This window comes from Thalassophryne amazonica, chromosome 6, assembly GCF_902500255.1.
Source record: "Thalassophryne amazonica chromosome 6, fThaAma1.1, whole genome shotgun sequence".
Classification (NCBI taxonomy): Eukaryota; Metazoa; Chordata; class Actinopteri; order Batrachoidiformes; family Batrachoididae; genus Thalassophryne; species Thalassophryne amazonica.
Window position 1 is genome coordinate 80043877 of NC_047108.1, and position 23645 is coordinate 80067521.

The following is a 23645-nucleotide window of genomic DNA, read 5'->3' on the forward strand; positions in this document are numbered from 1 at the left end:
TGTTGTGATTTTTTTTTGTTTTGTTTTGTTTTTTTTGTCTTGCTTCCCTTCAACACAACAACCACATCAGCTCGGACATTTTGCAGTTAACTTTCATCTCGTCAGGTCTTTAACCAGGGAGCTGTAGTGACTGATGTGGCCAAGTGTACATCTGTTGGATTTGAGATTCTGGAAAAACAGGGTTCGAGTGTTGATGCAGCCATCACTGCTGCCCTATGCCTGGGAATTATCAACCCTCACACTTCCGGCATTGGAGGGTGAGTAGGAAACATACTTACCTTCCCTAACCTCAGGTTATTGGACCAAATGAAGGATAAGTAAAAAAATGATTTGTGTGGGCATTTCCGACAGTGGTGGGGTTATGTTGGTGCACGATATCCGTAAGAATGAGACAAGAGTAATCGACTTCAGAGAGACAGCACCGTCTGCCATTACTGAGGAGATGCTCCAGTCAAAGCTTGAGCTCAAGGTATAACTCTTAGATGAGTAAAACAACAGGATGAAGCTACATTTATAGTTTATTGCAGGGGTGGCCAAGTTCGGTCCTCGAGAGCCACCTCCCTGACACTCTTAGTTGTCTCCCTGCTCCAACACACCTGAATCCAATGAAAGGCTCATTAAAAGTCTGCTAACGAGTCTTTCATTTGATTCAGGTGTGTTGGAGCAGGGAGACAACTAAGAGTGTCAGGAAGTTGGCTCTCGAGGACCGAACTTGGCCACCCCTGGTTTATTGTATTATCTCATGTGCACTCCCTCTTCCTTTGTGGTGCTTCAGCCTGGCCTGCTGGTGGGAGTACCAGGCATGCTCAGTGGAATGCACCAGGCACATCAGCTCTACGGCAGGTACTGCCTGTAATCATGTCATTTTTTTCAAGTCTTTACCAACATTGATAGTCATCTTCCTGTAAAAGGATGTTCAGCATTACTTCCTTATTCCTTTAAATTTAACTCAGTGGGAAGCTTTGGTTTCAATGCTCTTTAAAAATGAAATTAAGAGCAGGTGGCTCTGTGGGATCAGATTTGGTCTACAAAACACGGGAACTTTCATGTTAAAGGATACTCAAAATGTGTCACGGGAGGTCAATAAAATATGTCCTGTTTGTCATAGATACTTTATCCTGATACCTATCACGGAAACAACTCCCTAAGAAAAGAAAAAATGCATATGCCATTGGACTCTGATGCATTTATCTCTCCAAAAATCCTGTCTGAATTTGGCCCCGGACTTTGCTGTCTTGGAGGGGACAAAAGTCACATTTTGCAACATGCACAACGCTGTTGCAGCACTGCATCTAACCCTTTTAAATATACTTCAGGCATAAACTTGGTGTTTTTTTGGGTTTTTTTTTATGTTTTTTGCAGCCTTCTATTGGAGGGGACATTTTTAATTTAAATTTCCAAGTTTCCAAGGGTGAATAAAAGGTACAATAGTGGAAAAAATATCTCCACCAGCATTAAGTATATGGACCAGATAGTATTGGTACAGTAGATGTGTGTTCCTCAAGCTCAGGTCTACTACCAGAGGCCTGGGAGTTTGAGGCCTGCTCCAGTTGTTCCTTCAGTCCTTGGTAGTTCTCTGTTTTCTCATGCTCCTTCTATCTGATGTTGCTGTCAGATGGGATCGCCACATCAATCACAACTGCGGCCTTCTTTGCCTTGTCAACCACCACTATGTCTGGTTGATTGTTCAATCAGAACTATAACAATGTGAACTATATATTTATAGTCATGCCTTTTATCATTTAATAACAATGCAAGTTGAAATATATAATTTTTTGACACACAAATTTACCCATAAAACAGGCACATTTTCAACTATAACCTTTTAACACCTCATGGAAGAGATTAGATAATTGACATGATTATTCACCATGTGGGCCTGATGTACAAGAAATTAATATTACTGAAATAAACCAACGAATATAGCCAATTGTTCTTCATACACTTTGTTCTTCGTACACTTTAATGTGAAAGTTCCCATATAGACTGGGTCCATCCAACTGGAAATGGGTACCATCCTTGGCTGGGGAAGTAACCTGGCATCCCGACCAGGAGGAGTCGGAGACCCTTATCTGGTTTACCTTACAGTTTCCAGGAATATGCACAACACCAATTATATCAGGGCTTATTCCTTCAGTAAAAATGAAAGGTGTTATGTTTTTAACTTATAATGGTTACAGAGGTGGGCATGTGAACAAAGGATTCTAGGTTTGATTCTCGTTAGACTGGAAAATCATTAAGGTCACGTGGGTCCCAGTATGTGGTTGAGCACTCTGGGGTGGGTGTGTGTGTGTGTGTGGGTGTGTGTGTATTTATATATTAAATTAATAATACATTTATACTTATTTAATCTCCAACACAGTGAAATGACTTACTCAAACAACCATTCAGTTCAAAATAGTTTCTTAAAGCAATAATTAAACACATCATAAAATTTCAAGTGAGTCTTTAGAATTAGAAAATGTCCTCAAGAATAACTGACAAGAGGTCAGATCAAAATGGAATATCAACATTTTATATCAATTTTAAATATAAATTACTATACATTTGCCAACAACCTCCATATTTTAATGTTTTCATTTTTTCTCCATTAATATGTTGGTGATAAAACACCAAATTTGACATTTTCATATGCTCATGTTTAAAATAAATACATTCATTAAATATTTATAATAAATACTAATTCATAAATTAATTAATAATTAACCAATATATGCATTTATTTATAAGAAAATAAAAAATCTAATTTTACAGAGAATTTGAGTTGAGTATTTTATTCAATAAAGTAGCTTATTCCACAAGGTAACATAGATGAAGTGGTAGAGAACGTGAAACTGGTGATTAGAACAGATGGCAATGTCAGTGTCAAATTTATTTATATAGCACATTTAATACAGAAATACTGTCCAAAGTGCTGCACACACCCAAAAGATAATAATAGTAATAATAAAAAAACACAACATGAACTGAATGACTAAGATGATGATCACAACCAAATCAGAAATCAACTAGCTTGAGTCGAAGGCCAGAGCAAACAAATTAGTTTTTTATCAAAGACTTGAAGATGTTTAAAAATGGGGCCATACGAACATCCAAAGGAAGCCCGTTCCAGAGTCTCGGAGCCGCCACTGAAAATGCACAGTCTCCCCTGGTTTTCAGCTGGGATCTCAGCACTTCCAGAGTCAGTTGATTGGCCGATCTCATAGTTCAATCTGGAGCATAAACTGACAGAAGCTCGGAGAGGTAGGAGGGAGCCAATCCATTTAAACATTTAAAAACCAACAACTTAAAATAAACCCTGTAACTGACTGGAAGCCAGTGCAGAGAGGCCAGTACAGGAGTTATGTGGTCCCGTTTTCTGGTGCCTGTAAGCAACCGCGCTGCAGCGTTTTGGACCAATTGCAGACGATGAATGGATGTTTGATCTTGCCCACAGTACAGGGAGTTACAATAGTTCAAACGACAGGTGATAAAAGCATGAATCACTCTCTCCAAGTCAGCCTTGATGCCTTGAAGGTGCTGGCTGTGACATGTGGACAGCAGGGCTGTGAAAACTTCGTGGATCCACGAAATTCTGGGGATTTTATCATGGGGGGGGTGGGTAGGTGTTATTGTTTAACTCTGCCTGTCTTTATCAGACCGCAGCAGTCCGCGGACACTGATCTGTGTGTTATAGATACAAATCAGTGTCCTCAGATCTGCGGAGTTTCGAGGAGAAAAAAGCCTGGCTGTTGCGACAGTTGTAAAGTGAGACTGGTTGGTTGCTGCGGCAACGCTGTGTGTCTCCTGCGAGAAGCTAAAGCTGAACGTAGCATGTGGACATCGCAAACCTTTAGAGCTCTAAAGTTTTTAAAAGAAGACTTGTGCAGCCCGTCTGTGTCACGGACCGACTTCGGACAGAGAGAAGATGGTGAGAGACAGTTTGACAAAGTCTGATAAGGACAAGAATCCGTGGAATTGTCAATGGCTTCATCAACACATCTGAAAGATAAAAGAAATGGGAAAAGTGAACTGTGCTCTCAGGAAACATGGTAAGAATTTTTCTCTCTAGAAAATAAACATTGTGCTGTTCAAACAGGATTTTAGACAAGATTATGTGACTTTATTCATTAAGCTAGACTTTCTTTCACTGGGAAAAAAAGACTGGCTTTGAATGGGTTTACGTGAATTTACACAAGAATGTAAATAAGTTTTTATTAATGTAGACTTTTTTCATGGGAAAAAGACACTGTGGCTTTGAGTGGATTTACAGGAATTTACACAATAATATGTGGCTTTTTACTATAATGTATTTTATTGATATTTTACCATGATTTTCAAAATATTCTCCAAGCTTTAGCTGTGGTTTTTGAAATGCTGTAACAGTCTTTTCAGTCTTCATGAATTTCATGTAGTTTAATTGGTCTGAGTTAATGCATAATTTGGTTTACAGTTAAAAGGAAAATCATTCCAGGTCCAACTTCCATGTCATATTCTGTTATTTCAACATGATCACCTGCTGGTTCAAATGAAAGGTTGAATACAGGGTCATTTAAATATGCACTAATTTTGAGACTTTTTGTTCCAAGAGATGCTGAAAATATATCATTAGATTAAAAAATTAATTTGGTTTCTGGGATCCCACGGGGCCCGAGACCCTGGCTGCTGGGGGCCTGTGCCCCCCCCCAGATCCCCTGCAAATTTTCCTCAGATTTCACAATTTTCATTTCATAGCCCTGGGACAGAAAAAGGAAGATAAGGAGATGTGGTTGTTGAATGAAGATGTTCAGCAAAGTATACTAAGAAAGAGGTTGGTGAAGAGGAATTGACATAGTCCGAGAGATGATGAAACTAGTCAGGAGTACAAGGTGATGTGGTCTAAGGTGAAAAGAGAAGTGGCAAAGGCTAAGGAAAGGGCATCTAGTGAGCTGTACATGAAGGTGAACAATAAGGAAGGCGATAAGGACATGTACTAACTGGCCAGACAAAGGGACCAACCTGGAAAGGATGTGCAGCAGGTTAAGGTGATAAAGTATATACAACCCCTGGCAAAAATTATGGAATCACCGGCCTCGGAGGATGTTCATTCAGTTGTTTAATTTTGTAGAAAAAAAGCAGATCACAGACATGACACAAAACTAAAGTCATTTCAAATGGCAGCTTTCTGGCTTTAAGAAACACTATAAGAAATCAGGAAAAAAAAAATGTGGCAGTCAGTAACGGTTACTTTTTTAGACCAAGCAGAGGGGAAAAAATATGGAATCACTCAATTCTGAGGAAAAAATTATGGAATCATGAAAAACAAAAGAACGCTCCAACACATCACTAGTATTTTGTTGCACCACCTCTGGCTTTTATAACAGCTTGCAGTCTCTGAGGCATGGACTTAATGAGTGACAAACAGTACTCTTCATCAATCTGGCTCCAACTTTCTCTGATTGCTGTTGCCAGATCAGCTTTGCAGGTTGGAGCCTTGTCATGGACCATTTTCTTCAACTTCCACCAAAGATTTTCAATTGGATTAAGATCCGGACTATTTGCAGTCCATGACATTGACCCTGTGTGTCTTTTTGCAAGGAATGTTTTCACAGTTTTTGCTCTATGGCAAGATGCATTATCATCTTGAAAAATGATTTCATCATCCCCAAACATCCTTTCAATTGATGGGATAAGAAAAGTGTCCAAAATATCAACGTAAACTTGTGCATTTATTGATGTAATGACAGCCATCTCCCCAGTGCCTTTACCTGACATGCAGCCCCATATCATCAATGACTGTGTTTTTTTTATTTTTGAGACATATTGCTTTAAGTTTTCTGTCTTGACGCTTTGATGTCTTCCTTGGTCTACCAGTATGTTTGCCTTTACCAACCTTCCCATGTTGTTTGTTTTTGGTCCAGAGTTTAGACACAGCTGACTGTGAACAACCAACATCTTTTGCAACATTGCGTGATGATTTACCCTCTTTTAAGAGTTTGATAATCCTCTCCTTTGTTTCAATTGACATCTCTCGTGTTGGAGCCATGATTCATGTCAGTCCACTTGGTGCAACAGCTCTCCAAGGTGTGATCACTCCTTTTTAGATGCAGACTAATGAGCAGATCTGATTTGATGCAGGTGTTAGTTTTGGGGATGAAAATTTACAGGGTGATTCCATAATTTATTCCTCAGAATTGAGTGAGTCCATAGATGAAGATGCTGTGATTTTATTTGGGATAGACAGGATGAGGAATGAAAATATTCAAGAGAGAACACAGGTAAGACAGTTTGGAAACAGAGAGGCTGGGTTGAGATGGTTTGGACATGTGCAGAGGACGGACCCAGGGTATACAGGGAGAAGAATGCTGAGGATGGAGCCACCAGGCAGAAGGAGAAGAGGGAGACTAAAGAGGAATTTTATAACTGATGAGGAGGGTGGACATGCAGGTTTTTGGTATGAAGAAGATGCAGATAGGTGATCTGCTGTGGCGACCATGAATGAATGAATGAATGAAAACTGTTTATTTTGAACATTTGATACAACAACAATTACAAGATAGATCAGTAAAGACAACAACAAAAAAGTTCCTACTGTGTACCCAACATGTCCGAAAAGGGGTAGGGTGAAGCATCAGCTTATTTATCCCTACCCCTTCTTCCCCACAACCAGTAATACCCTTTGCCACATATACACATAGATTCCTACACACCTAAACCGATATCAATATATATATATATACATACATATATACATACACATATCAACATATATACACATATATATACACAAACATAAATATACACCTACACATACCTACTTACATACAAAATACTATATATTTACAAGCCGAAGCAAAAAACAAAAACACCCTAACCCTCATTACCCTTCCTCCTCCCTATACCCAGAAAAAAACATATTTTTGTACCGCTGTTTGAACTGGTTCATTAACAAGAGCAGCTGAAAGAACAAGATTACAGAAATTAACAGACCTTTTTCCATTAAAAAATACTTTGTAGGTTTGCAGTCCTTCACAAAAGTAAAAAAAATAGAGGTACACTTGTACGTTGGTGTTTTGAGTACTTCACCATGGGACAGACTTTGTTACTATAATAACTAATGAATGGTTGCAGATGACGCAGGATGTGAGCGCTGCACTGCAATTACTTTGATGCTATGTAATTAATGTGATTCTTCTGCGTCATCTCTTAATCGGATGGTCTTAAAATATTGCCATTATCTGTGACATGAGAGTAATTTGAAAAAAGTATTTTATTTGCAAGAGGCGAGTTCAGAGCTTATGTCTGAGATTTAACTATTTGTAAGATAAGTCATACCTTTGAATTTCACAGAATCCCATGGAAGGATGTTGTTACCATGGCAGCAGATGTAGCCAGAAATGGGTTTAATGTTACCCACGACCTCGGTAAATATAGTGTTGTGTTGCAAAAATAGAAGGATGAAGTGACTGAGTCATTATGCAACTGTTCAGAAATATCTTGTGATGATCAAATGTGATTTCTTCATTTTTTTTTTTTCTCCAGCTGCAGCTCTGGCTAAGATTAAGAATGAAAACATGTCGGATGAATTTAAGGATCTCTTCTTCCCCAGTGGCCAGCTTCCACTTCCTGGGCTGTTAAGCAGACGTCTTGATTTGGCAGCCATCTTGGATGCCGTGGCAGTTAATGGAATTTCGGTGTTCTATAGTGGAAACCTGACGCAGGAAATGGCAGCTGCAGTAATTACATTGTTTTTATTCTTTCACATAATATTTGAATATCTGAACAGGCATTGTCAGAGCAGTATCAGATAACTTCCAATGTTTATGAAATAGATGTTAGAATAAGCCTAAGGACCTGTGCAATAATCATGCTGTAATATTTGAGAGAAATGGGTATTTTGTGTATGGAGAAAATGCTTTAAAGCTTTGAGTTCAGGTCATGAAAATGGGAGCAAAAAGCATAAGTGTTGCTTTTATATTTTTGTTCAGTGTATAATGTGATATTAAAATATATAGTTAAGAAAGACATTAGCAAGAAAAACTGAAACATACAAAAACAGCAAACTTTACAAACACAAACACAGCTTGGGTGACAATTCTAATATTGAGGCCACACACAGCCATGCCTGTATTGTATGGCAACAAGCAGCTAAACCAGTTAAGCCAGGTTTGACCTAGTTTAAGTTTAACCTCTGTTGTTTTTTTTGTTTTTTGTTTTTTTTAATCCCTTGCTGGCCCTCGAGGCCAGACATGAGGTATAACATTGTACTCAGTGTGTACATCATTCACACTTGCTTGTGACATGATCCTTTTCAGATTTTTTTCCAAAATTTGAACTGGACATCTTGGCGTAGTTTGAATTTGAGGATGATCAGGTTTCATGAAGGCACTCTAAGGAACACTCACTACACTGAATATAGTATTGATTATTCAAATTTATTGTCCTTGCAGCATTGAGGGGTTTTTTTTGGGTTTTTTTTGGTGGTGGTGGTGTTTCTGTTGGTGGAAGGGGGTCAGTAACTGCTATGTTTTGTTTTTTCATATCCCTACTCTAACCAGTCACAAAACAAGCCTGTGTACATCAGTTGTATATCTTCCATTGTAGTCCATGGGCCAAACAGGTTTTCCGTACCACTTAAGGGGACTAAATGACACTTACAGTCCAGCCTCAGTATACTATGGCCTATGGTTGTCAAAATCTAACACCTTGTCTGCATTGTGACACCTGGTTAACGGAAGTAGGGGATTGCCTGTTGGGGTAAAATATGGTGGGGATCTTGTGTGCCACAAGGTTGCTACGGTAACCATGAAGCCCCAACAGGAACCATGAACATGAGACGGCTGATGGGCTCTAGTGAAAAAAGAAGTCCTCAACGGTGACTCAGTCTTCAGAGGTGATGGCTTGTTACCCAGTGGCTGTCAACGCGAATGAAGGATGCAGCATGGCCTCAGACCCTGTTTGTGTGGGATTTCCCAGCTATCACACCAGGCTAAGGATCTGTCAAGGACCATGTGTTTGTCGGTGTGCAACAATATTCCCACATTAAACAAACCGACCAGCACTGTTTACAGTGTGGGTGGGGAGCTGTTGACCCTGACTGGGGATGTTGTCGGGCGGTGGAAGGAATACTTTGAGGATCTCCTCAATCCCATCATCACGTCTTCCGAAGAGGAAGCAGAGACTGGGGACTCAGAGGCGGACTCATCCATTACCCAGGCCGAAGTCACCGAGGTGGTTAGAAGGCTCCTGGGGTGGATGAAATCTGTCCTGAGTACCTTAAGTCTCTGGATGTTGTGGGACTGTCTTGGCTGACATGCCTCTGCAACATCGCGTGGCGATCGGGGACAGTGCCTCTGGATTGGCAGACCGGGGTGGTGGTCCCTCTGTTTAAGAAGGGGGACCGGAGGGTGTGTTCCAACTATAGGGGGCTCACACTCCTCAGCCTTCCCGGTAAGGTCTATTCCAGAGTATTGGAGAGGAGAATTCGACCAATGGTCGAACCTCAGATTCAGGAGGAGCAGTGTGGTTTTCGTCCTGGTCGCGGCACACTGGACCAGCTCTACACACTCCATCGGGTGCTCGAGGGTTCATGGGAGTTCGCCCAACCACTCCACATGTGTTTTGTGGATGTGGAGAAGGTGTTCGACCGTGTCCCTTGGGGCACCCTGTGGGGGGTGCTCTGGGAGTATGGGGTCCGGGGTCCTTTGCTAAGGGCTATCCGGTCCCTGTACGACCGCAGCAGGAGCTTGGTTTGCATTGCCGGTAGTAAGTTAAACCTGTTTCCAGTGCACATTGGCCTCCGCCAGGGCTGCCCTTTGTCACCGGTTCTGTTCATTATTTTTATGGACAGAATTTCTAGGTGCAGCCAGGGTGTAGAGAGGGTCTGGTTTGGGAACCACAGAGTCTCGTCTCTGCTGTTTGCGGACGATGTGGTTCTGTTGGCTTCGTCAAATCAGGACCTTCAGCGTGCACTGGGGCGGTTTGCTGCTGAGTGTGAAGCGTCCGGGATGAAGATCAGCACCTCCAAATCCAAGGCCATGGTTCTCGACCGGAAAAAGGTGCTTTGCCCTCCTCAGGTCGGTGGAGTGTCCTTGCCTCAAGTGGAGGAGTTTAAGTATCTCGGGGTCTTGTTCACGAGTGAGGGACGGATGGAGCATGAGATCGATAGACGGATTGGTGCAGCATCTGCAGTGATGCGGTCGCTGTATCGGACCGTCGTGGTGAAGAGAGAGCTGAGTAGGGGGGCAAAGCTCTCGATTTACCGATCGATCTACATTCTGATCCTCACTTATGGTCATGAGATGTGGCTCATGACCGAAAGAACGAGATCGCGAGTACAAGCGGCCGAGATGAGTTTCCTCCGCAGGGTGGCTGGGCGCTCCCTTAGAGGTAGGGTGAGGAGCTCGGTCACTCGGGAGGAGCTCGGAGTCGAGCCGCTGCTCCTCCACATCGAAAGGAGTCAGTTGAGGTGGCTCGGGCATCTTTTCCAGATGCCCCCTGGACACTTCGCTGGGGAGGTGTTCCGGGCACATCCCATTGGGAGGAGGCCCCGGGGAAGACACCAGGACACGCTGAAGGGACTACATCTCTCAGCTGGCTTGGGAACGCCTTGGGGTTCCCCCGGAGGAGCTGGGGGAGGTGTGTGTGGATCGGGAGGTCTGGGCGGCTTTGCTTGAGCTGCTACCCCCGCGACCCGACTCCGGATAAAGCGGAAGAAAATGGATGGATGGATGGATAAACAAACCGACGCACAGGTGTCTCTTTATTGCCCCTGGGTGTAGATTTACTACACTGTGCTGCACACCCACAAGTCTTTTGGTATTTGGCGAAGACTGACAGGAGCAGGATTGTGAATCTGGAAGCCCTTACCTCAGACCTGGCACGAAAGTGATACATGTGTAATCAGACCCTTGGAAGAAGCAGGAGGGCTGTCATTAGCTGCATCTGTGACTGAGGAGCCCTCTAAAGGTGCCCTAATCATAGTCTAATTCACCTTATCCTGTTTGGATTACCGCATCCAGAGGGTCACCAGCTCTGCGGTAGAAAAACAAACACACAAGTGATGAAATTTGGGATGTGGACTATACAGATGCTGGGCCGACCAGAAAAGCGAACATCTCTCATGTCTTGTGAACTCCAGAAATTTAACTTCAACATTGTCGCCGTGAGTAAAACGAGAAGAGCAGGTGAAGGCCAGCTACGGGATTCACACGGGAGCTACACTTCTTTCTAGAAAGGGCTTCTTGAGAAGTAACTAATCCACAGCGTCTTTTTTGCCATCAAGAACTTTCATCTTCCAAAACTGAACTCCCAATGGGTATCAATGAACAACTAATGACACTCCCTTTCCAAATTTGGAGTGAATGCCGTGCCACCATGCCACCATCATCCATGCTTATGCACCAACACTTAACGTCGACCATGAAGAGAAGGAAAGCTTGTACACCAAGCTGGACACCATTCTATCTCTGATCCCAGCATCTGACAAGCCCATCCTCTTCGGTGACTTCAATGCTCTGGTCGGAAAGGACCACCAGCTCTGGAAGAGAACCACTGGGAGAAACGTAGAATGCAAGTGCAATGTCAACAGCACCTTGCTTCTCATGAAGTGCACCAAACACGAGCTCATCACCACCAACCCTATCTTCAGGCAAAAGGAAAAGTTCAAAGTCTCCTGGCAACACACTCGCTTGAAGCATTGGCAACTACTCAATTACATCATCGTATGAAAGCACTACCAGAAAGATTTCCTATCCACAAAGACAAAGATTGGTGCAAGTGACTGTGTGTATGAACTGCTTTCAGTCATCATCTGATCTGCTCTGGGATTCAGCTAAACAGCTGCCCCATGAGGGTGCCTGGAAACTGTAAAACTGTCAAAAGGTGCAACAGTGCCTGATCAAAGAACTCCTCACAAAGTATTCCATTCCTGGCTCCTAAACATTGGGAGGTGCTCAAGACGGCCATAACAGCAGCCTGTTAAGAAACATTTGGACATGAGTTCTAGGTTCCACTAGAGAGATTCCACTAGAGAGGTTCCAATGAGACCACTAGGAGAAGACATCCTTCCTGAAACCCAGAGTGGCTTCTGACCATCAAGAGAGACAACAGACATGAGCTTCATTGCCTGCCCATTACAAGAAAGTGTAGACAGCAATACCAACCATTGTACTTCTCCATCAGTGTCCAGAGAAATTCATCAAGATTCTGAGGCTTCTCCAAGATGACATGTCCACCACAGTTCTGGTTAATGGCACAAAATTTGAAGCCTTCATTGTTCAATCAGGAGTGAAGCAGGACTCTGTCATCGCCCTCTTCATCATCTTCATGGAAACAATTCTCCACCTGATCAAGGACAAGGTGCTATCATTAATTGACATCATGTACAGAAAGAATGGAAATCTCTTCAGCCTGATCCAACTGAGAGCCAAGAATAAAATCAACACCACTTTGCTCCAGGACTTCCAGCATGCTGATGACTCGTGTGTGTCATCCTTTACAGAAGAAGGTCCTCAGAAAATCCTTGAAAGTTTCAAAGAAGCCTACACCAAGCTTGGTCTTTACATCATTTTTTTTTTTTTTTTTTTTTTTTTTTTTTTGCCTCCTGATGGGGAGGCAACATCAGCATACTGGCTGAAGCTAATCTCCAGTGCCCAGAATGTGTCATCATCAAGAACCAGCTTCAGTGGATGGGTCACATTGTTCGGATGGATGACGGCCAACTTCCCAAGCAGATCTTCTACTTCCAGCTGAGTGAAGGAAACCGGTCCACAGGAGAGCAGCAGAAGTACTACAAGAACCTCCTGAAGCACAACCTCAAGAACTGCTCCATCGACTGGAAGACCTGGGAAGAAGACACAAGGAAACAAACCAACTGGTGAGCAATGATCCACACTGGAGTGGAAACCTTCGACAGAATGTCAACAGACAACACAGAGGACAAGAGGAGAAAGTGGAAGTAGAGATCAAGATCCTGACTGGCAGAAGCTTCCTGCGCAACCGCATGTAGCATCTGTAAGAAACATTTTTGCCGTCTTAACTCCATAACTCCATAGCATTCAGTCATAAATAGTACAAATGATACACTGTGAAAAAGGAACTGCTGTCTCAACAAGAAAAATTTATGTAACAATTTGCATAAATTTGTAAAAATTATTTAAGCTTAGATATTTCAACTTTCAACTGAGTTAATCCAACACGACTTCTCAAGTTAAGTTGAAATAACTTTGGTTTATTTGAAATGATTAAAAAAAAATCTATGCAAATTGTTCTATCATTTTTTTTTTTTTTTTTTTTTTTTTTTTTTTTTATCGTTGAGACAGTGATTCATTTTTTAGAGTGTACTTTTTTGGAATCTGTGTGATTAGATAAATGATGTGGTATAAATTTCAATATTATTGACGCCTTTTTAAATCCTGGCCCTAATTCTTCATTTACCCCCTACCTGGCTATATCTACCACCCTGGGATGGCCATCATACAATTTTGTGTAGGCTATAGTTTAATGAGACTGGGTTGTTAGTGTCATTTAGTCCCCTTAAGTGATACTGATTAGGTCAGAATTGTCTACTGGCTCATAGACTAATGTTCTATTCACCACAAAGGGTGTTGGGTAAATAGAACATTAGTCCATGAAGCAGTAGACAACAAGGACTATTCATGGTCTTCAAATTCCATCCCACTCACTGTATGTTTTACAGGTGCAAGCAAGAGGTGGGGTGCTGACAGAGGATGACTTTGGAAATTACAGCACAGTGCTACAACAACCAGCAGAAATCAGCTATCAGGGTAAACACCATTCACATCAGCAGTGTAACAGGTTGTTTACTGTTGAGTCCAAATACATTAAGTGAAATATTTTATTTTACTCTTAAACATGTCTATAAAAAGGATAGCTACAACACGCACCTTTGCTCAGGGAGACAGTTGTTAGACTATCCACCCATACAGCTCAAACTTTGTTTGCACTAGCATCATCTGTTGTTGACACAGGCATTGTGTGTGTTTTTTTTCCACCTGTTGTTCCAAATGTTTAATTTGTTATTTTCAGACAAATATCTCGATATTGCATTTAGTGTAAGAGGATAGGCATTGTGGAATTTTTGACAAAAACGTCATGTTTAATGTTTTTTATCCTGTCGTTAGTTCATTTATCACACCATAGAACTGATCTAGATCCTAGTCAGAGGATACAAGGGCATACCTGACTAAACATCATAGCCACTGATCCTGAGGGGCATTGGCCCGACCTTTCTGTAGAACTTGGCACCTGTTTGGGGTTAGGGCTGGAGGTCTGTGCCCTTTGTTGTGTTTGCAAACCTGGTCTGCCTCTGCATATGGGGTAGGTTGTTGCATCTGTGCCTGCCCTAGCTAATCTAGGTTCCTTGAGGCTTCTTGGCAGGGCAGGGTGCTGACCCTTGGGCCAGCTGTCCTCTCATTGTGCATGTCCTCTCTCTGGCTGCGTTATTCAGCCTGGCGTGCCTGAGGACTCCCTATGGGGCCAACGAGACCCACTTGCAATATGGGAGCAATATAGCACTGATGCAGTTTCTCAAATTCACTCCTTTTTTGACTTATTTTATTTTTCCACACTCTGCATATAAATGTATACTGTAGCTCTCTCACACACAGGAATGCACATGTACCATCAAGCAAGTCACATTTACTCAGTGTTTTATAATTCGTGGCAAATCCTGGTGCTATCACAACCCACTTTTTCAGCTTCTTATACATATAGCACTCCATCTCCACTGCATGATATTCAGAGTGCCCTTTCAGATGAAACACCTCTTGCCGTGAATACTGATGACTTGAGCACAGTTCTTGGCACAGTGGTGGCTGGCACAGTGGTGGCTGGCCCATAGGGGGCGCTTGGGCGCTGCCCTCCTAGATGTGGAGGGGAAAAGTCATAATATATATATATTTAAAAAGTATTATCAATGTCAGTTTTACTTAATAGTATGTGCCTACATGTAATATGAATGATTAAAACAACACTTCCTCCAACTGACTCTCATTCAACAGTGCATTTCCACCGACAGAAGCAGAGAACAGAAGCCCTCGTCTTGGGCGGTCATTCAAAGCACCCTTGAAGTGCAGCGAAATAACCAATTGTATGTAGTTGCTAGGGAAAATTAATACATATTTGGCAAATCAACATTGCCAAAATTAATGGCTTTGGGGCGCCGGAATTTTAGCCCTTACTACAAAAATGCGGGAACGTTAGATTGCTACAGTCAGTGATATACGTGATGCTGCAGCTGCTGCTGTCAGTCAGTCAGTCAGGCAGGAAGAGATGATGGTGACGACGACATTTGGGTTATATTTATTTATTTTTATTTTGTCTGTGTTTTGCTGGAGTAAGTTGAAGAACTCTTCGGAGGTTTAAAACGGGACAAAACTAATGAAATCAATGACACCAAAGTTTCGCGGGGATCCTTTTGGAGGCACATGGAGGTGCGCACATCAGATCTTTCTCGTGGTTTAATGACAACTGCACATCCCGGTTGGAGAAGAGACGTTTGTCTGACTCGTTATAAACCGTGTCAGGCTTCATTCACATTGTCAGCGCGCACACGTCACGGAGGCTGCTGATCTGCGCTTTTTACTGCGGGGGAAAGGAGCACATCCACCTCTGCCAGCTGCGGACTGACTCCTCTGGATCCACTTCAGCTCAGGTGAGCTGACGAGCTGCTCAGATTTATTCCCGAATGTTGCTCCTGGTGTGGAAACGAGGATGAAAATTTAAGATAAAACGAATGAGTGATGTTTTTTGTTTGTTTTCGGGGGTCAAAGCTGTGATCTTTATTGGGACAGCAGACCAGTTATAATGGTAATAGGGGAGGCCGGGGCTGTTTGTAACAGTGTTCAAAGCTGCAGCCATGCTGGTATTTTGATTTCACTTTACACGTCATGAGGATCAGTTCACAGAAGTGAAATATTCTTTGGAGTATTCCACACTCTAAAACAAATTATTTGCTCAGTTTAAAAACAAAACAAACAAAACCCTAAAATATCAATTTGCATGTTTTTTAAAGAAATTCTAACTCAGCCACTGAGTACACACAAGACACTTATAGTAAGACAAACCCAAGTTTAGCAACGCATTTAATGAAGTGGTTTTGTAAACTTAATTTGCTTTGTCCTCTACACTGTTAATTAATTTTAACCAATTTAATCTAAAGGTTTTGGTGTTATTAGTCAAGTTATTTAAGTTTTTCAAGCTTCTTTAGTTTGCCTCCATTCCACTCAGTAATGTTCATGCAAAATATTACCTTAATTTTCTCTCGCTCTCTCTCTCTCACACACACACACACACACACACACACACACACACACACTCTCTCACCCTCACACGCTCTCTCACTCTCACACACTCTCTCACACTCTCTCTCACACACACTCTCACTCTCACACACACTCTCTCACTCACACTCTCTCACTCTCTCTCTGAAACACGTTCTCTCTCTCTCTCTCACACACACTCTCTCATTCTCTCTCTCTCTGTCACACACGTTCTCTCTCTCTCTCTCTCTCTCTCTCTCTCTCTCTCTCTCTCTCTCTCTCTCTCTCACACTCTCACACACACACACACACACACACACTCTCTCACACACACACACGTTCTCTCTCTCTCTCTGTCTCTCTCACTCTCTCACACACACACACTCTCTCTCTCTCTCTCGGAAGGTGGTGTGAACATTGTAGTATGTACATAATGTTCTTTTGTCAATTGAGGAATTTTTCCATATTTTGAAAGAGTGTAAATTTGGTGATATTTTCTATTTTGTTAAGGGGGTGTCATTGTGAACCCCAGGATCTGTTTGTCTGAAGATAATGGCAGTGCAGTACAGTTTGGTGTACTATGTGTGTAATTGGTGTCAAATGGTGAAATGTTCTTTGCTCAAGAACTTGAGTGTTGTATTTGATACTGTTCCTTTCCAAAGTAGAAATGGGGACTAATATAGCTGTAAATGGTTAACTTTATCTGTAAAACTGCTGATTTTGAGAAGGACATGAAATGATTATTGTGGAATTGTACTAATTTTCCGACTGTTCACTTGAATGCCTGTACTGGACAAGGCAAGGGAATCTATTGGCACAGCAGCCCCACCAAGACTGTTTTTCACCAGCCGCCACTGCCTTGGCAACTTTCAGGGTCTTGATGGGAAAGAACTTCAACATTTCATTTGAGTCATTTGTTGTGAAGATCTTCACTTAGCCTGGAAAAAGTCTGTTGCTCTATAAAAAAGCCCTCCGTAAAGCTAGGACATCTTACTACTCATCACTAATTGAAGAAAATAAGAACAACCCCAGGTTTCTTTTCAGCACTGTAGCCAGGCTGACAAAGAGTCAGAGCTCTATTGAGCTGAGTATTCCTTTGACTTTAACTAGTAATGACTTCATGACTTGCTTTGCTAATAAAATAACTATTAGAGAAAAAATTACTCATAACCATCCCAAAGACATATCGTTCTCTTTGGCTGCTTTCAGTGATGCCGGTATTTGGTTAGACTCTTTCTCTCTGATTGTTCTGAGTTATTTTCATTAGTTACTTCCTCCAAACCATCAACATGTCTATTAGACCCCATTCCTACCAGGCTGCTCAAGGAAGCCCTACCATTAATTAATGCTTCTATCTTAATTATGATCAATCTGTCTTTATTAGTTGGCTATGTACCACAGGCTTTTAAGGTGGCAGTAATTAAACCATTACTTAAAAAGCCATCACTTGACCCAGCTATCTTAGCTAATGATAGGCCAATCTCCAACCTTCCTTTTCATTCAAAAATTCTTGAAAGGGTAGTTGTAAAACAGCTAACTGATCATCTGCAGAGGAATGGTCTATTTGAAGAGTTTCAGTCAGGGTTTAGAATTCATCATAGTACAGAAACAGTGTTAGTGAAGGTTACAAATGATCTTCTTATGGCCTCAGACAGTGGACTCATCTCTGTGCGTGTTCTGTTAGACCTCAGTGCTGCTTTTGATACTGTTGACCATAAAATTTTATTACAGAGATTAGAGCATGCCATAGGTATTAAAGGCACTGCGCTGCGGTGGTTTGAATCATATTTATCTAATAGATTACAATTTGTTCATGTAAATGGGGAATCTTCTTCACAGAATAAGATTAATTATGGAGTTCCACAAGGTTCTGTGCTAGGACCAATTTTATTCACTTTATACATGCTTCCCTTAGGCAGTATTATTAGACAGCATTGCTTAAATTTTCATTGTTATGCAGATGATACTCAGCTTTATCTATCCATGAAGCCAGAGGACACACACCAATTAGCTAAACTGCAGGATTGTCTTACAGACATAAAGACATGGATGACCTCTAATTTCCTGCTTTTAAACTCAGATAAAACTGAAGTTAGTGTACTTGGCTCCACAAATCTTAGAAACATGGTGTCTAACCAGATCCTTACTCTGGATGGCATTACCCTGACCTCTAGTAATACTGAGAAATCTTGGAGTCATTTTTGATCAGTGTATGTCATTCAATGCGCATATTAAACAAATATGTAGGACTGCTTTTTTGCATTTGCGCAGTATCTCTAAAATTAGAAAGGTCTTGTCTCAGAGTGATGCTGAAAAACTAATTCATGCATTTATTTCCTCTAGGCTGGACTATTGTAATTCATTATTATCAGGTTGTCCTAAAAGTTCCCTGAAAAGCCTTCAGTTAATTCAAAATGCTGCAGCTAGAGTACTGACGGGGACTAGAAGGAGAGAGCATATTTCACCCATATTGGCCTCTCTTCATTGGCTTCCTGTTAATTCTAGAATTCTTCTTTGTCTTTCGGCTGTTCCCGTGAGGGGTCGCCAGAGCAGATCAATCGTTTCCATCTCACCCTGTCCTCTGTATCTTCCTCTGTCACACCAACCACCTGCATGTCCTCTCTCAGCACATCCATGAACCTCCTCTTTGGTCTCCCTCTTCTCCTCCTGCCTGGTGGCTCCATCCTCAGCATCCTTCTCCCTATATACCCTGGGTCCCTCCTCTGCACATGTCCAAACCATCTCAATCTCGCTTCTCTGACTTTGTCTCCAAACCGTCCCACCTGAGCTGTCCCTCTGATATGTTCATTCCTAATCTTGTCCATTCTTGTCACTCCCAAAGAGAATCTCAACATCTTCAGCTGTGCCACCTCCAGCTCTGCCTCCTGTCTTTTTGTTAGTGCCACTGTCTCTAAACCATACAACATAGCTGGTCTCACTACTGTTTTGTAAACTTTCCCCTTCACCCTTGCTGATATTCTTCGGTCACAAATCACTCCTGCCACCTTTCTGCACCCACTCCACCCTGCCTGCACTCTCTTCTTCACCTCTCTACCACACTCTCCATTACTTTGAACAGTTGACCCCAAATATTTAAACTCATCTACTTTCACCACTTCTACTCCTTGTAACTGCACTATTCCACTGGGCTCCCTCTCATTCACACACATGTACTCAGTCTTGCTTCTACTGACTTTCATTCCCCTTCTCTCCAAAGCATATCTCCACTTCTCCAGACTAGACTCAACTTACTCTCTACTCTCACTACAGATCACAATGTCATCTGCAAACATCATAGTCCATGGGGACTCCTGTCTGATCTCATCCGTCAACCTGTCCATCACCACTGCAAACAAGAAAGGACTCAGAGCTGATCCTTGGTGTAATCCCACCTCCACCTTGAATGAGTCTGTCATTCCGACTGCGCATCTCACCGCTGTCACACTATTCTTGTACATGTCCTGCACTACCCTAACATACTTCTCTGCCACTCCAGACTTCCTCATACAATGCCACAACTCTTCTCTTGGCACCCTATCATAAGCTTTTTCTAAGTCCACAAACACACAATGTAACCCTTTCTGTCCTTCTCTGTACTTTTCCAACAGTATTCTCAGAGCAAACATTGCATCTGTAGTGCTCTTTCTCGGCATGAAACCATATTGCTGCTCACAGATCTTCACCTGTTTTCTAAGCCTAGCTTCTACTACTCTTTCCCATAACTTCATGCTGTGGCTGATCAGCTTTATGCCTCTGTAGTTACTGCAGCTCTGCACATCACCCTTGTTCTTGAAAATAGGAACCAGCACAATTCGTCTCCACTCCTCAGGCATGCTCTCACTTTCCAAGATTTTAACAATCTGGTTAGAAACTCTACTGCCATCTCTCCTAGACATTTCCATGCCTCCACTGGAATGTCATCTGGACCGACTGCCTTTCCACTCTTCATCCTCTTCATAGCAGCCCTCACTTCTTCCTTGCTAATCTCTTGTACTTCCTGATTTACTCTCACCACATCATCCAGCATTTTCTCTCGCTCATTTTCTTTATTCATCAACTCTTCAAAATATTCCCTCCACCTTCTCAGCACACACTCCTCACTTGTCAGCACATCACCATGTGCATCTTTTACCACCCTAACCTGCTGCACATCCTTTCCAGCTCTGTCCCTTTGTCTGGCCAATCGGTACAAGTCCTTTTCTCCTTCCTTACTATTCAACTTCTTGTACAGCTCGTAATATGCCTTTTCCTTTGCTTTTGCCACTTCTCTTTTCGCCTTACGCCGCATCTCCTTGTACTCCTGTCTTTCTTCATCTCTCCGACTATCCCAAAACTTTTTCGCCAACCTCTTTCTCCTTATGCTTTCCTGGACCTCTTCATTACACCACCAAGTCTCCTTGTCTTCCTTCCACTGTCCAGATGTCATACCCAGTACTGTCTTAGCTGTCTCCCTCACCACATCTGCAGTACTTTTCCAGTTGTCCAAAATTGCTTCCCCTCCAACCAGTGCTTCTCTCACCTGCTCGCTAAAGTTCACACAACAGTCTTCCTCCTTCAGCTTCCACCATCTGATCCTTTGTTGAGCTCTCACTCTCTTCTTCTTCTTTACCTCTAAAGTCATCCTACAAACAACCATCCTGTGCTGTCTAGTGACACTCTCTCCTGCTACCACCTTACAGTCTGTGATTTCTTTTAGCTTGCATCTCCTATAAAGAATGTAGTCCACCTGTGTGCACCTTCCTCCACTCTTATATGTTACCCTGTGCTCCTCCCTTTTTTTAAAGTAGGTATTCACCACAGCCATTTCCATCCTTTTTGCAAAATCACCATCCATCTGTCCTTCCCCATTCCTATCTTTGATACCATATCTACCCATTACTTCCTCATCACCTCTGTTCCCTTCACCAACATGCACATTAAAGTCTGCTCCTATCACCACTCTTTCATGCTTGGGCACACTCTCCACCACCTCATCTAACACACTCCAGAAATCTTCTTTCTCCTTCATCTCACAACCAACCTGTGGGGCATATGCACTGATGATATTCATCATCACCCCTTCAATTTCCAACTTCACACTCATCACCCTGTCAGACACTCGCTTAACCTCCAACACACTTTTAACATACGCTTCCTTTAAAATGACCCCAACACCATTTCTCTTCCTGTCCTCACCATGGTACAACAACTTGTACCCACCGCCGATGCTCCTGCTCTTACTTCCCTTCCACTCGGTCTCTTGCACACACAATATGTCTACCTTTCTCCTCTCCATCATATCAGCCAGCTCTCTCCCTTTACCAGTCATACTACCAACATTCAAAGTCCCCACTCTCATTTCCACCCTTCTAGTTTTCTTCTTCTCCCGCTGTTCGTGGCAGCGTTTTCCTCTTCTTCGTTGTCTTCACCCAGCAGTAGCCCAATTTCCACCGGCACCCTGTTGGGCAATAGCACCAGTGGTGGACGTTGTTAACCCGGGCCGCGACCGATCCGGTATGGGAATTCGATTCTGAGTCTGCATAGTTCGGTTGGCTTGTTTTATGCCGGATGCCCTTCCTGACGCAACCCTCCTCATTTATCCGGGCTTGGGACCGGCACTCAGAATGTACTGGCTGCACACCGCATGTGGCTGAGTTCCTGTTAATTCTAGAATAGAATTTAAAATTCTTCTTCTTACTTCTAAGGTTTTGAATAATCAGGTCCCATCTTATCTTAGGGACCTCATAGTACCATATCACCCCAATAGAGCGCTTTGCTCTCAGACTGCAGGCTTACTTGTAGTTCCTAGGGTTTGTAAGAGTAGAATGGGAGGCAGAGCCTTCAGCTTTCAGGCTCCTCTCCTCTGGAACCAGCTCCCAATTCGGATCAGGGAGACAGACACTCTCTCTACTTTTAAGATTAGGCTTAAAACTTTCCTTTTTGCTAAAGCTTATAGTTAGGGCTGGATCAGGTGACCCTGAACCATCCCTTAGTTATGCTGCTATAGACTTAGACTGTTGGGGGGTTCCCATGATGCACTGAGTGTTTCTTTCTCTTTTTGCTCTGTATGCACCACTCTGCGTTTAATCATTAGTGATTGATCTCTGCTCCCCTCCACAGCATGTCTTTTTCCTGGTTCTCTCCCTCAGCCCCAACCAGTCCCAGCAGAAGACTGCCCCTCCCTGAGCCTGGTTCTGCTGGAGGTTACTTCCTGTTAAAAGGGAGTTTTTCCTTCCCACTGTCACCAAGTGCTTGCTCGCAGGGGGTCATTTTGACAGTTGGGGTTTTTCCGTAATTATTGTCTGGCTTTGCCTTACAATATGAAGCGCCTTGGGGCAACTGTTTGTTGTGATTTGGCGCTATATAAATGAAATTGATTTGATTTATGTCCACGTCTGGAAGTCCTCTGTCCAGATTTAGTACAAACTATTAAATCTGAGTGTAGCCAGATTCATCAATTATCATATTACACACCTCGTTTGCAATATGCGTAGACAGTGCAGAGTCCACACCACTGTGATTATATTTCACCTGATACTGCAGTTATTCCACCACACTGTGGAAACCATTAAATTTCTATTTGAAATTTTGTTGCCTTTGGGAAGGCCACTATGTGATGACGGCTCCAACACCACATGCCGGTGTTGCCTTGATTACGGCTCTCAACATCCTGGAAGGGTACAACATTACCAGCCAAATCCCCAGGAATAGCACCTACCACTGGATTGCTGAGGTATGGCACCAAGTACTTTACTGCCATTATAATTGTCTGTTAACACTCTGTCTACAGCAGAATTAATCTCAAATGTCTTTCATTTAAAGCTCCAGGTTTTCATTGCATAACAGACTCCACTATCTGATTTCAGACAGCACTAAGGATGAAATAACCTGCTGATGTGATTTATAGGAATGGAAATCTGCTTTCTCTTGGCTCTCTTATGTAACTGGTTTAGTGTGTTCTGAATATTTCTGTACTTATCTGTTCATTTCACTTACTCATTTCAGTCTATGAAGATTGCACTTGGCCTAGCTAGTGGGTTGGGAGACCCTATGTATGAATCTTCAGTATCAGAGATAGTTGCGAAGATGCTGAGGTAAGTATTGTCAACACTGTATAATGTATAAATCCATCTTCATGCACTGAGACCTTTCCAGGTAACCCCGTCCTTGTTGTTTTTCCAATGTCCAAGCAAACCGCAAGCTTCCCTGTTTCGTCAGATGATAAGTGACTCTCAGGCCTTCCCTGTGGAACATTACACTCCATCATTTAAGTTGGAGGAGGGTACATCAGCTGCCCAGGTCATGGTTATGGGACCAGACGATCACATCGTGTCAGTCGTGAGGTACACTGTTATTGCTGTCAAACCTGTAAGTGGACTTGCCTCACTGGAACTCTGACAGTCAGGGTACTGTAATTGTGTGTTT

General features: G+C 42.5%; 1 protein-coding gene across 5 annotated transcripts in view; it reads left to right on the plus strand.

The window, feature by feature from the left end:
• The window catches only part of LOC117512494 (glutathione hydrolase 7), a 51257-nt gene that overhangs the window by 22152 nt on the left and 5460 nt on the right, over positions 1–23645 (plus strand). For all 5 annotated transcript variants that reach the window (XM_034172586.1, XM_034172584.1, XM_034172585.1 and 2 more), the window contains exons 4-12: positions 106–257; positions 352–469; positions 776–843; positions 7309–7382; positions 7501–7694; positions 13658–13745; positions 22826–22953; positions 23226–23314; positions 23411–23563. In XM_034172586.1, the coding sequence (XP_034028477.1) occupies positions 106–257; positions 352–469; positions 776–843; positions 7309–7382; positions 7501–7694; positions 13658–13745; positions 22826–22953; positions 23226–23314; positions 23411–23563 (1064 nt within the window). The remainder of the gene's footprint in view (positions 1–105; positions 258–351; positions 470–775; positions 844–7308; positions 7383–7500; positions 7695–13657; positions 13746–22825; positions 22954–23225; positions 23315–23410; positions 23564–23645) is intronic.